Genomic DNA, 14,603 nt, shown 5'->3' with positions numbered 1-14,603 from the left:
GCTATATAAGGAGCCTCTAGCCACTGCACGCTGCAGCAGCTCTTTGCTAAAGGCGACTGGCACTAGATGATCCAGCTTTCCCAAACACTCAATAGACTATATTTCCAGCAAGTTCCAGAGGAAGGATTTCTACCATATTCCACGGATAAAATACTACACTGACTTCTATAGGATTATGTGAGCCACACCCATGCACTCTCCAATATCAGCCCTGGAGAAGAAGGCTCTTTCATATGTATTCTGTCTCAGCCCCAGGATAAGCATCTGCTCCTTATATTTGCTATTTGTATATTCTTTAGAGTTCTCTTTCTTTAATAAGTCAATCTTTCATTACTCCAATCCTCAGTTATACTGAATAATCTCTTTTTTAAAATAATCTATTACACCCAACATGGAGCTCAAACCCACAACCCCCAGATCAAGAGTCACATGCTCGGGGCGCCTGGGTGGCTCAGTCGTTAAGCGTCTGCCTTCAGCTCAGGTCATGATCCCAGGGTCCTGGGATCGAGACCCGCATCGGGCTCCCTGCTCTGCGGGAGGCCTGCTTCTCCCTCTCCTACTCCCCCTGCTTGTGTTCCCTCTCTCACTGTGTCTCTCTCTGTCAAATAAATAAAATCTTTAAAAAAAAAAAAAAAAAAGAGTCACATGCTCTACCTATTGAGCCAGATGGGTGTCCCCTGAATAATCTTTTATATTAAATTTTCCCTTTTCACGTAACTACATAGTTTTTCTCTCTTGATTAGAATTGGACTAATACACAATATTAATAGCTAGGGTGGTTCTGCTCAGTGCCATGAAAACCAACACAAGAACCTCCTTTTCAACAATTAAGAGTTCATTCTGACATATTAGTTTTAAAACTCAAAATTAAATAGGAATGATTTAAACCAAGTTTAAGCATAAAACTAAGTGCAAATTATGTATTTCTTAAAATATCAATCATGGTTTGGTAAGTTGTACATTCCTTCTCCAAATGTTCTACAGTCTTTAAACAAACATTAATCAGCTCTGTAACTTACAATCACCAGCTTTTAGCATTACTTTGAATAAGTAATATTTTATCTCTATTATGTAAGTTCTAAATAATAGGCCTAAAATATGGAAGCAACAACTGAAAATAATAAGTTTTCATTATTAAAGGAGCAGTTGTTATGTATAAACACTGACAGTATCCAACAGAATGGGTCAAAGAGCTTGACTCTCTCCACATTCCAGTAAGAGACTTCATAATTCTAGAATGCTCTTAACCACAACGAAGCCCAAACAAGCATATAATGGTGGAATGGTACAAGCTAATCAATATCTTGGGAAATGGCTCTAAAATGAAGGGGACCCATAGTGACTTCTTACAACAATGTTTCAATGTCCCCTGCACCTGTTAATTGGAAATACGTTATGAAGTACACACTCTTTAACAATCCAACATAAGTTTAAGTCTAAGAAAGTCCAATAACCTATTTATGAAATCAAAAACCAAACCAACAAACAAAGAAGCCCACTACAATTGCTCTGAGACACCCATTTCATTTTAAGTGAAAAATAACCACCACCACTCCACCAAAAAGAGAGAAGAAGGAAAACTAGCAGATTACACACTAGAAAGCACACAAATGCTTTGTGGGGTCTTAAAATGGACTTTATAACCACACTCTGATTTCTTAAACAATAAAAAAGGAAAACAAAACATCACTGACAGCTCATTTTGAATGACTACATAAATACAACTGTATAAAAGTCAGTACCACAATTATGAGAGGTGTGTCTAAAAAACTACAAAATACATTAATTAAATAAAGACTATTCTTCAAGTAATGCTGTATGTTACTGCTCAGAAGTTTGCTTTAGAAAACCAGAAAAACTGCTTTTGTATGGAAATTTCTTTAAAAATAAAGTTTTTCTTACTTGAGAGAGTCCAGGGGACGATGCATGTCCCGGGGGCGTTGCCGCAAGATTTGGATGCCCCTTATTTATTTCATGTGTTGAATAAGGGGAAGGGGTCGGGGGTCCCGGTTGTCTTGCTACTTGTGTTACCTGTGAGGAAATCAATGTTTAGTAAGAGTTTTATACTGGTAACCCAATCTTAATAAATATTGCTGAACTGGTTAATTTTTAAAATTGAATTCTCTACCTCACAATTTATACTAAAGTGCCAGACCGACTAAAGACTTAAAATTTCAAAATGGAGCAATAGAATGATTAGAAACAACAACAACAACAAACATGACTATTATCATCAGTTAGGATAACAGATTCTTGAAGCATAATCTAAAACCAAAAATATTAGGGGCACCTAGGTAGCTCAGTCAGTTAAGCATCTGACTTTGGCTCAGGTCATAATCTCAGGGTCCTGGGATCGGACCCTACATCAGGCTCCACGCTCAGTTTGGAGTCTGTCTGTCCCTCCACCTCTCCTCACCCTGGGCGCACACTCTCTCTCTCAAATAAATAAATTCTTTATAAAAAAATAAAATAAAACCAAAAACCTTAAAGGAAAATTATGCTAAATGCAAGAAGGTAAATGTAAAACTACAGGTTGTACAATGCCACTTATATGACATTTTGTACAAGAAACAAAAAAGAAATAACTGATTCCAAGAGAGAGAAAGTAACTACAGAAGGGGCACAAGGTTGTTTTCGGAGCAAAGTAACTGTTCTGTATCTTGACTGTACTGGGGACTACATGTCTCTAGGTGTTTGTCAAAACTCACAGAACTGCACACTAAAAAGGTGAATTTTACATTACATAAATTATACCTCAATAAACCTGAACAAAATGGGGCAACTTATACAGCATAATCTCATTTTTTAAAACAGTACACCTAAATATACATGTACAGTCACGTGTGTATATTTCTATACATATACCTTTGCCTCCATTCTATGTCTAACATATATGAGTATATATAAAATGCACACACATATAACATACAGGTATGTGTGTCATATTAAAAAGATCTGTAAGGAGATACACAAAGATCTTTACAGAAAGCATTACAGGTATTTTTTTTCACATTTTTATTTTCTAATATAGTTCAATCATGAACTTGTATAGAAAAATAATTAGCATATGTCTTTAAGTAAACAAAAATTACATTTTCCCACTTATCGTTGGCAATAAATTGCCCATCAGCCTATGATGGAAATGAAAACAGTTTACCCAGGCCCCCTCCTAAAGCCTAGCAATCAACCCTAGCCAGCTCATCTCTAACACTATCTAACCCAGACTAGCACTGAGAGTTTGGCAAACCGCCATGAACGGGGGGCAATTCTGTATTCATCAAATCTGAAAGAATCCATTCTCCTTAAGGTGAGGTTCTCAAATTTTAGGGGGGCCATGAAACCTTTACAATCTAGTAGAAACTACAGACCTCTCTTAGGATATTTTTAAATGCATAAAATACATAGGATAATGACAAAACTAATTATATTGAAATATAGATATTAAAATACTAAGATACCCATCACTGTTCTGCATGGAGCACTGGGTGTTATACGCAAACAATGAATCATGGAATACTACATCAAAAACTAATGATGTAATGTACGGTGATTAACATAATAAAAAATACTAAGATAAATTTGTGATAAAGTAATATATGTGTTCTTTATTAATGTATAAAAAAATAAGAACTAGTGACAGTTGTTGCCTACATTCATAATTCAAAGAAATGATAACATTCAATTAGATATTTTCTCCATCTAAGTTCTCAGATCCCCTGATTTCTCTCACAATTGAAAACTCTCCCCAGGTAGAAAGGAAAGTGGTTTCCAAATGATGTTAACTTTTCCTGGAATTCACTCAGAAGCTCTGAAGAAAGTCTACTCCCCATTAACCTAACTTTAGAATCCCTGATGTCTATCTAAAACAGCTTTAAATACCTACAGGCTCAGCTACAGGTTGCCAAATTAAATGAATTCACAGAGAACTAACTAGAGGCAAAAAGCTTACAGGCTAGAAGAAATATGAATGACACTAAGCAAAGTTTAAGACTTAAAGTAATTGTATTTTTCTCGTTTTTTAAATAGTTCTATGATTTTCTTGAAAAACTTTTCTTCCAATATTGAGTGAAAATTACATTTATATGTCCCACAAGGTTTACTGTGAAATAGTATAGCAGTTATAAATCTCAGGAAAATTTTTCAAAGGGTAAGAATTGGATTATCATTTAAACATATACTTTAGAAAACCAATAACTAGAAATGAGTTCTTTTTGTTTGGGTTTTTTTTTTCGTTTTTTGTTTGTTTGTTTGTTTTTATTTGCTGTCCTTTTATTTGCTGCTATAAAAAATAGACAATTGCCAACGGAACTGCCAACTTAGACATGAGTTCTTGCAAGCAAATTTCTCCTTGACAAGATTTTGTTTTGTTTTTTAAAGATTTTATTTATTTATTTGACAGAGAGAGACACAGTGAGAGAGGGAACACAAGCAGGGGGAGTGGAGACAGAGAAGCAGGCCTCCCGCAGAGCAGGGAGCCCAATGTAGGGCTCGATCCCAGGATGACCTGAGCCGAAGGCAGATGCTTAACAACTGAGTCACCAGGCGCTCCTCCCTGACAAGGTTTTATAAATGTATCTTATTTCACGTTTTAGAATAAATTATTTTAATATATGGCTAACGTAAAACAACAAAATGGATATTTTTTTTAACATTAAAAAAAAGAAATTCACACAATGAAATAAAGTGAGAGCAAAGAAGTCAGCTATATAAAATCCATGTTAGGTCAAATCCATGTTAGGTCAAATCTCTAATTCATCCTGATAAAACAAAGATTATTACTGAGGATAATAAATCATTAATAATATAGAAAAACATAAAAAATAAATTGTTATTAAGAACAAATATTGGGACGCCTGGGTAGCTCAGTCAGTTGAGCATCTGCCTTCAGCTTGGGTCATGGTCCCAGAGTCCTGGGATCGAGTCCCACACATCAGGTTTCTTGCTCGGTGGGGAGCCTGCTTCTCCCTCTACCTCTGTGCCCTTCCCTCTGCTTGTGCTCTCTTGCTAACAAATAAATAAATAAAATCTTTAAAAAAAGGGAATAGTAAAACATATTACTTCATGCATGTCATTAATAACAAGAGTAAAATTTAAAAAAACACACACACACACACACACACAAAATTTTTTTAAAAAGTGACCCTACTGCCAGTTATCTAAGAAACAGGATATAGGCAGGTACTATAACTACACCTTGTCTCCAAAACTATAGAGCAGTGTGTCACAACTCCATTAAAACCATACCCAAAAAGTGATTCGGTTTGGGGTACATACCCTAAAGATATAATCTCACCTCAAAAATTACGAACTTCAAAGATCTATCCAGCAGCACTACATATGATAGCAAAAAAGGTAGAAATGGCAAATAATGGGAAAATAAAGTAACAAGTGGACTAAAGATAAAAATAGAGATGTGGACTGTTATCAATAGAAATGAATATGTAAAATAATCAGAATAAAAAAGAAAAAATACATTCTTTAGAATTGCAAAGAGATTCTTCTATATACTGACAAAATGGGAAAAAAAACGCACATGAACAATTTCAGATAAAGGTTAGTATTCATCTGATTCATTTTGCTCTGAAAACTGCTTGAGTGTACTTTTTAAGAATATTGTATCAGCCAATAAAATACAAATGTTTGAGAGACAGAGATATGGCATTTTCCCAAAGCCAAAAGTATTGTGCTATTACTACATTAAAAATTTCCTTAAAGTAAGCACTAATGAAAAACAACCTGCACAGGCAAATATCCCTGAGGTGTGCAACCTTTGCCATTCCGAAATGGCTATGCCAAACTGCAGAAATCCTTTGGTATTGTATATTTTAGTAGGGCACTCCCTCCCAAAATCGGGGGTTTCTACTAATGAAAACAAGCCAAAAAAAATAAATCTGTATCAAATAATACAAGAGGGGTAGTGGCTGGTGTGCAGTGCTGTCATCCCTCTGCCAGGGATGGGAGCTGAGGTCCGTGGGGAGGGGAAGATGGAAAGAGCAGGGCCAGGTGACCAGGTGGCCCATGTGGCCAGAGAGCATAGGAACTATCTCAGGCCACAGCTTGAAATCCTCCAAGGCCCGTGGCCTACGGAAGGGCCTCCTCTGAGGAACCTCTTAAGGAAATAAAAATGTTCACACAGGCAGGCATTATCTACAACAAGGAAGTAAAAAGGACACGTGACTGAATTTTGGGAAGATGACAAATTACCCCCACTTCCCCCACCAGAAAAAAAATGAAACCAATGCTGCTTCCTTCAGTGATTTGATTCTAAGAGAAACCTTCAAAAAACAAAAAATGTAATAGGAGAACCACAAAAATCTTATCATTTTAAACTTTTCCTAGGGGCACCTAGGTGGCTCAGTCTATTAAGCACCTGCCTTCAGCTCAGGTCATGATCCCAGGGTCCTAAAATCCAGCCCTGCATCAGGCTCCCTGTGCTCAGCAGGGGGCCTGCTTCTCCTTCTCCACCCTAACTCCACCTGCTTGTGCTCTCTCTCCCTCTCTGTGTAAAATAAGAAATTTTTCCCCTAGAAACAAGCTGCTACATGCAATAAAGTTTTGATCTACAACTGTGCTCTATTTAATAAAAAAAGATGCCTATTACAAGTGTCACACTGCATAACACACTACACGTTTGCTTTTAGTGTATTATAGAGCTTAATATCTTTGCCAGGGAAAAAGGTGTACCAGCTTCAATTAGAAATTATACAAAATGTAAGTAGTTAACACAAGCCTAACCCAAAGAAATGGCACAGGACAAATGAAGTTGTTGGGGACAAAAATTGAAGTTACACAAAACTTTGAATACTTCTCTCAACACATTCCTAAATAAATGGATTATTGAAACTTTTTTTTTTAAGATTTTATTTATTTATTTGAGAGAGAATGAGAGATAGAGAGCACGAGAGGGAAGAGGGTCAGAGGGAGAAGCAGACTCCCTGCTGAGCAGGGAGCCCAATGTGGGACTCGATCCCGGGACTCCAGGATCATGACCTGAGCCGAAGGCAGTCGCTTAACCAACTGAGCCACCCAGGCGCCCTGATTATTGAAACTTTTAATCTCTGACTAGTTTCTTCTCTCTGGCTAAATTATTCCATTTCAGATCATACTGTTAAAATCCATGTACCTCAAAGGTAGAGGCAAGAAGTTTTCATATAAAGAAAAAAACATGTTTCCCCATTATTTCAAACATATTACCATCTCAATTACGGAAGCAAGGAAGGGAGGTATAAAATAGCTGATTGTGACCACTACTTAACCAATTCCAAAGCTAAAAAGATTATTGTCTTTCACATATTAATGTGAAGCAAAATTAATCAACAATTTCTTGAAGTACACTGATGCACTGTATTTAAGTTTAAAAGATAATATGCCCAATAAACTTTTGTATTTTTTTAAAGGTATTATATTTTTGCCTTGGCAATAATGGGCAGATTCTCACTCATTTGCTGGCGGGAACGTAAACTTGTACAACCATTTTGGGAAAGAATGTGGTATTAGCTACTACTAGTCATGAAAATAGGCATACCCTATGATCCAGCTGCTCCACTCCTAACTATAGATCTGTGAGAAACAGGAAAATGTGCACCAAGGTACGTGCACAAAAATGTTCATAGTTGTATTGCTCTTAGAAAGCAAAAACTAGAAATAATATACCTGTTCATTAACAGGATCAATAATGCAGTATTTTCCTATACAGAAACTCAATGAAAAACTAGAGCAACATACCATAACTTGAATGACTCTCATAAACCATAAAAAATATACAGGGGCACCTGGGTGGCTCAGTTGGTTAAGTGACTGCCTTCGGGGGCGCCTGGGTGGCTCAGTTGGTTAAGCAACTGCCTTCGGCTCAGGTCATGATCCTGGAGTCCCGGGATCGAGTCCCACATCGGGCTCCCTGCTCAGCAGGGAGTCTGCTTCTCCCTCTGACCCTCTTCCATCTCGTGCTCTCTCTCTCTCATTCTCTCTCTCTCAAATAAATAAAATCTTTAAAAATATATATATATATATACACACACAGTATGATTCCCAAAAAGTTCTAAAGAAGAAAGCACTTGACTAAATTAGTTTAGAAATACATACATGGATGGCAAAACTGTCAATAAAAGCAGGGAGCTTTTTTTTAAAGGCAGATAAATTACTTTGAGAATAGAGGGAGTTGTGACCAGGAAAGACCACACACTATTTTATTTTTTCTACATGGGAGGTGATTCAGTTTCTGCCTTAAAATGATTCATTAAAGTCTTTTAGTTTTCTGCACTTTTACACATGTACGTTTTAATCCCTTCTACTCCCTAAAAAAGATTAAAGACAAAAACAAGCAAACTACCCAAAAGCTGGAGTAAAATATTAGTCACCTTAGTATAAGTTACAATGTCATTACAGAGTAGAAAGGATATAAAAAAAAATAAATACTGGCACGAGAGAGAACCTCTAAAACTGTAACTTAGAGAAAACTTCAGCTCACTAGTGAATTTTCATTCAAGATTTCTACTTTGGGCGCCTGGGTGGCTCAGATGGTTAAGAGTCTGCCTTCCGCTCAGGACATGATCCCAGGGTCCTGGGATCAAGTCCCGCATCGGGCTCCCTGCTCCTGGGGAGCCTGCTTCTCCCTCTGCCTCTCCCCCGCCCCGCCTCTCATGAATAAAGTCTTTAAGAAAAAAAAAAGGAAAAAAAAAAGATTTCCACTTTAAAAAAATTTCCTATAAAAAATCGGTATTTGGTTATAGCTGACCAATATAAAGGATCTTTTGAAAATATAAAGGTAAACCATAAAGATAATGCAAACTAACATTAGTCAGGTTTATAAACTTTATTTAGCGCTAAATCACCTGATTTGATAAAACATTCTGGCCAATTAAGAGCCATCAAACATAAACTACAATTTTCAAATAATAATTAAAATATAGAAAACAGTAACATTTCCCGAACATGATCATTCTTTTTAAAAGATTTTATTTATTTATTTATTTCAGAGAGAGAGCATGAGAGGGGGTAGGGTCAGAGGGAGAAGCAGACTCCCTGATGAGCAGGAGCCCAGTGAGGAACTCCCAGGACTCCAGGATCATGACCTGAGCGGAAGGCAGTCACCTAACCAACTGAACCACCCAACGCCCTGATCATTCTTTCATAAACTCCAGATCAATGGAAATACCATGCAGGAAACATATGGGGAGGAAAAACGGCCAGGTATAACCAGTAGGGAGTGGCAACTATGGAGAACTGGGGGGAAAAGCCCACCCTTCAAAGGACAATAGATACTCAAGACACTTCAACTGTAGCCAAAGTGCTGCCATTCAGGAATTCCAGAGAGTAATATTGTATCTTCCAAATTTTCAAGAGAAATCCAAAATAAGGACTTTTACATGAAAATTTCCAAACTTCCAAAACACTACACAAGCCAAACAGAGCATATATACAGATTAAGTACCCAGTCAGTGTATGAATCTGGCTCTAGGGGTACCCTCATGATCATCATGAAATATAACTTTCTATTTTAAAGAAGCACTCCCATATAGACTTGTGACTAGATTCTAGATAGACACTGACTGAATACAGATACATTGTTAAATGTTATACACACACACACATATAAAGTATTGTTTTTATTCACTGCACATATATAATATGCCTAATACATAATATATGCAATAAAACGTAGTGCTTAAAAATACATAGTAATTACATCTTTACTAAAAGGATTACAAAAGAAAACTCCAGAATTCCTATCAAGTAATATTAATGTTTTCAACAACAAACGATTAATATAAAGGTAAAAAAGAGCTTATGCTTTATGTCTGAGAAGCCATCACTGACTTTTTTTAATACTATGATAAAGTTTCTTTAGTGATGTCATCTAAAAACATCCCAAGAACTCCCACATGGAAATGACCAAGTTCAATTTGGGGTAGACTGGAAAGATTCCAAAGCTTTCCTTACTTGGTTACTTTCAATACTATGATCCTCTAGCAGCTAGATGGGTAAGTAGTTTTCCCTCTTAGTTTTTCATATCATACTAGTGTTTCCTTCGGAACATGTTTCCCACTATTTACAGATATTTATTACAGATATTGGGAAATACATAAAAGCTGGCCTACTCAACTAAAAGGAGCACCATACTGGATACTAGAAAACCTTCCTTAATATCACGACATTTTTCACAATCTCTCTGACATTATCACTACCAATGCCCACCTACCAACAAGAAAGAAGAGAGGGGCGCCTGGGTGGCTCAGTCAGTAAAGCATCCGACTCTTGATCTCAGCTCAGGTCATGATCTCAGGGTCATGAGACTGAGCCCCCTGTAGGGCTCTGTGCTGGGCATGGAGCCTGCTTAAGATTCTCTCTCTCTCCCTCTCCCCATTTCTCTCTCTCCCTCTCTAGAAAAAAAAAAAAGAGAGAGAGAGTAAATGACTTTCTTCTTTGCTCTATTCTTAGCTACACTTATGAGGCTGAACCATACAAAATTCCAGGAACTCAAGTGTTTCTGACATTTTAAAAGAAGGCAATTTTATATGATTCAAGTAATACTTAAATACTCAAGCAAACAGATCCTATCACAGGCACTTCTACCATAGACTTAAAACAGTAAGTGGTAGGAGGCATTACTGTGGGGTAGAAAGGATTAGAGGAAGAACAGTAAAGAAAAACAACAAAGTTTCAGGTGCCTATTAGATATCCCATTGTAAGTGATACGTAGTCAGCTGGGAATATATGAATCTAAGCTCTAGAGAAGAGTCAGGGCTAAGGAGGATAAATATAGGGGTAGGTTCATTATCAAAGTTCCAGATGGTCTCTAAGCTAAGTATGAAAACTGGCAAATGAAAAGATGAGAAGTTTAGAAATTAATAAGCCAGGGGGGCAAAAATCAAAGCAAAAAGTTATTTTTGGACTAGTCTGGTCAGTGTTAATTAGTGCATACTCAAGGTCACTCTATGGAATCAATGTGGTTTATTTTTCTGCTTATAATTTTAAAAGAAAAAAAGCCAAGATTATCATACAGTAAATCAGTAATGTCATAAACTAAAATTTAAAAAAAATTCAGAGTCTCAGGGGGTGCCTGAGTGACTCAGTCAGTTAAGTGTCTGCCTTCAGTTCAGGTCATGATCACGGGGTCCTGGAATCGAGCCCAGAGTCGGGCTCCCTGCTCAGCAAGGAGTCTGCTTCTCCCTCTCCCTCTGCCCCTCCCCCTGCTCATGTTCTTTCTCGCTCTCTTTCACTCAAAATAAATAAAGTCTTAAAAAAAAAAAAAGTTCAGAATTACAAAGGTGACTAAGCCAATTTCTGCAGTCCTAGGATCAATAAGGACCTAGGACCACAGGGAAAGAGAAGACACAACAATAGATTTTTTTTTTTTTTGGTTGGTTCAGTATTGTTTGTTTATAATTGAGATATAACAGAAAACAGATTTTTAAAAAGTATTGGGTCTGCTGATATTAAAACAGTATAAAGGACAGAAGAGATACCATGCAGAGATCCTAATACAAACCAATTTGATACAATCCCTAATTTTACATCCTCTGTCTTATAGTCAAGAGTAAGCTGCAATGCTCTGTCAGGCACTGTATTAAGCTACAGAGATAAAATCGTCCATGTCTGAAAGGAGCTCCAACAGAAAGGAAGTCACAGGTAAGTAAGAAATAAATCATGTGATAATTACTATTTGATATATATTTAAAGTATTGCTGAAAACCAGAAGTAACCAGGTCTGAAACTTTGGAAAGGTTTGGTGACATCTGAGTTGCACCTTGAGAAGTAAAAAGCTTCAGTTCAGACCAAGAATTAGAGACAGGATATCAAAAACAAAGTTAATGGGTAGAGAGGTAAGAAGGCAAAACATGTTCTGCAAACAGGAAAAGGGTTCTCTTTGGAAAGGGTCTGCAGAGGAGAGAGAGAGAGTTAAATAGAGAGAAATAGGACTGGTACAACTGCAGCCTAATTTTATAGCCAGGTTGTGAAAAACTACATAATCCTAAAATTATTTTTAATTTATTTATCAGAGAGAGAGAGAGAGCACGAACGAAAACGGAGAGGGGCAGAGGGAGAGGGAGAAGCAGACTCTGCTGAGCAGGAAGCCAGACATGGGGCTCGATCCCAGGACCCTGTGATCATGACCTGAGCTGAAACCAAGAGTCGGACTCTTAACCAACGGAGCCACGCAGGCACCCCACAAATTATTTTTTAAATACACAATTTAACCTGGTATATAGTGCATCTGTAAGCATTAGCACAATGAGTTTGTATTACATATGTGCACAATCAATGACTATTTTTAGAATATAAAAATATTCAATTAAGAAATAAATGAGTTTTAGATCAGTTTCTCTTAGCAACATTAGCATACAAAGGAATTGTAAAAGCTAGAGGGATAGCATGAGGTAACAAAGGTCTTTAACTCACTATATATTTTTCTCTGATACGGTCACAGAAACAAATCAGCAAAAAGTGCAGCAGAAAGAAGAGCAAATCATGAAATCCTTGTCAAAAACAAATAAAATGGAAATGTAACACTGAATCACTGGTTAATGGAAAATGGACTAATTCACTGATTGTATAATGAAATAAATTCCTATATCCTCTGATGAAGATTCTTTCAGGAAATGATCATTGGTTCCAAAAGGGACACCCATACATTTGACAACCAGATTTTGAGTACTCTTAAAATAATTCAGGTTCAAACAGTACAAAGGAGAAAATCCCAAGAGAAGAGATTGACACCATACCTAAAACTACATTTGGATTAGAAACAGAAATGGTTTCCCTAAAGTTTAGTCTATTTTATTCAGAGGTCCCACGAGAGCTCCTGCAAATCTCACGGGAAAGATACCATGGAGATTATCATTCTACCTCAATACAGGAGTTAACAACAGAAATTCTCTTAGAGGTGAAACCAGAAAAAATCAGACAAAAAAGAGTAAGAGTTCAAAAAGCAACAGATAAGGAAACAAGACTTAAAAACAAAACAGATAAGAAGGAAACGAGACTTAAAAACAAAACAATAGAAATTTTCTTAGAGGTGAAACCAGAAAAAATCAGACAAAAAAGAGTAAGAGTTCAAACAGTAACAGATAAGAAGGAAATGAGACTTAAAACTGTTTCATTTTAGAACATGACTTCTGGGGTGCCTGGGTGGCTGAGTTGGGTAAGTAACTGACTTTGGTTCAGATCATGATCTCAGGGTCATGAAACCAAGCCCTGCCTCGGGCTCCACACTCTCCTTCTCCCTCTGCCCCTTCCTGCCCCTCCTCCCCCTGCTCATGCTTTCTCTCCAAATAAATAAATAAATAAATGAGGACCGAAAGAGTGACCTAGCTATATTGAGAGTAAACAGAGGAAAGAAGAGAGGAGTATAAGAGAACTGAAACACCAGTAATCAAAGCAGAGTCAATGCGTAATGAAAAATCAAACACTAATAGAAAATTGTTTTATTTAGAGCTAGAGCGAAATGCCAGAAAAACTAAAAGTAAAAATAGCTAAAAGCAGGACTGCCCCTGAAGGGCAAGACTGGAGAGTGAAGAGTAAGCAGGGGACTGTTTCTTTGCATTATAAACCCTTCTATATTGTTTGCATTTTTATCTTTTTTAAAGATTTTATTTTTAGGTAATCTCTGCACCCAACTTGGGGCTTGAACTCACAACCCCAAGATTAAGAGTTGCATGCTCTGTCAGCCAGGCACCCCTATTATTTGTTTTTTAAAAACCATATGCATTCTCTGTTTTCATTAAATAGATGGATAAGTGTTAACCAGCTGTTAAGAATGATCATAAAGGGGCTCCTTGGTGGCTCAGTTGGTTAAGCATTTGCCTTCGGCTCAGGTCATGTCTCAGGGTCCTGTGATTGAGCCCCACACATCAGGCTCCCTGCTCAGCAGGCAGTCTGCTTTTCCCTCTCCCTCTGCCACTCCCCCTGCTTGTGCTCTCTCACTCTCAAATAAATAAAATCTTTAAAAAAAAAAGAATTATTATAAAGAAATCACCAAGATAATAAAGGTCAATAGACAAGGATAAGGATGTTCATCACAGTATTATTTATAAAAAAAATACAAAAATCACCAAAATGCCCATCAATAGAGGATTAGTTATATAAATCAAAGTACAAAAGGAACACTGTTATTTATAAACATCTTCACCCCTTTCTTCTCAATACAACCAAAAATCTCATGATATAGTTTTCTACTTAATGATACAAGCCATTAAGCTAAGGTACTAAAAATATCATAGGAGTTATGATGTATAATTCTAAGTGTATAATTCTATAATGACTGACATAAGATATGCATGACATGCAAAGACAAAAAAGGTAATTTACAAGCAATACATATTAAGTATAAACATAAGGTTTTTAGAGTTATGTCTGTATTTTCAATTTTTATGCCTATTTTATATATGTGTATAAAAATATAAAACATTTAGAAAAATTCTCACCCTATATAGGTATTTCTCTGGGAAATAAGATAATGGTGGACTTTCATTCTCTTACACTTTTATTTTCTGGTGTTTTTCTAAATTGGCATTATTTGGTCAGAAGAAAATTAAAGCCAGGAGTCAGCTGTTTAAATATAATTTAAACATGATATTTATAACAGTAAAAAATATATTATCCCT

The 14,603-nt window shown here is 36.6% G+C and overlaps 1 protein-coding gene across 16 annotated transcripts in view; it reads right to left on the bottom strand.

The window, feature by feature from the left end:
- EIF4G3 (eukaryotic translation initiation factor 4 gamma 3) overlaps positions 1 to 14,603 on the bottom strand; it is a 335,019-nt gene that overhangs the window by 207,390 nt on the left and 113,026 nt on the right. For all 16 annotated transcript variants that reach the window (XM_073903237.1, XM_073903228.1, XM_073903230.1 and 13 more), the window contains exon 3: positions 1,903 to 2,031. In XM_073903237.1, the coding sequence (XP_073759338.1) occupies positions 1,903 to 2,031 (129 nt within the window). The remainder of the gene's footprint in view (positions 1 to 1,902; positions 2,032 to 14,603) is intronic.

The sequence above is a fragment of the Callorhinus ursinus genome, unplaced genomic scaffold, assembly GCF_003265705.2.
Source record: "Callorhinus ursinus isolate GAN/ISIS: 27379988/994484 unplaced genomic scaffold, GSC_fseal_2.0 scaffold18, whole genome shotgun sequence".
Taxonomy (NCBI): Eukaryota; Metazoa; Chordata; class Mammalia; order Carnivora; family Otariidae; genus Callorhinus; species Callorhinus ursinus.
This window is presented reverse-complemented; position numbering and strand designations above follow the sequence as displayed.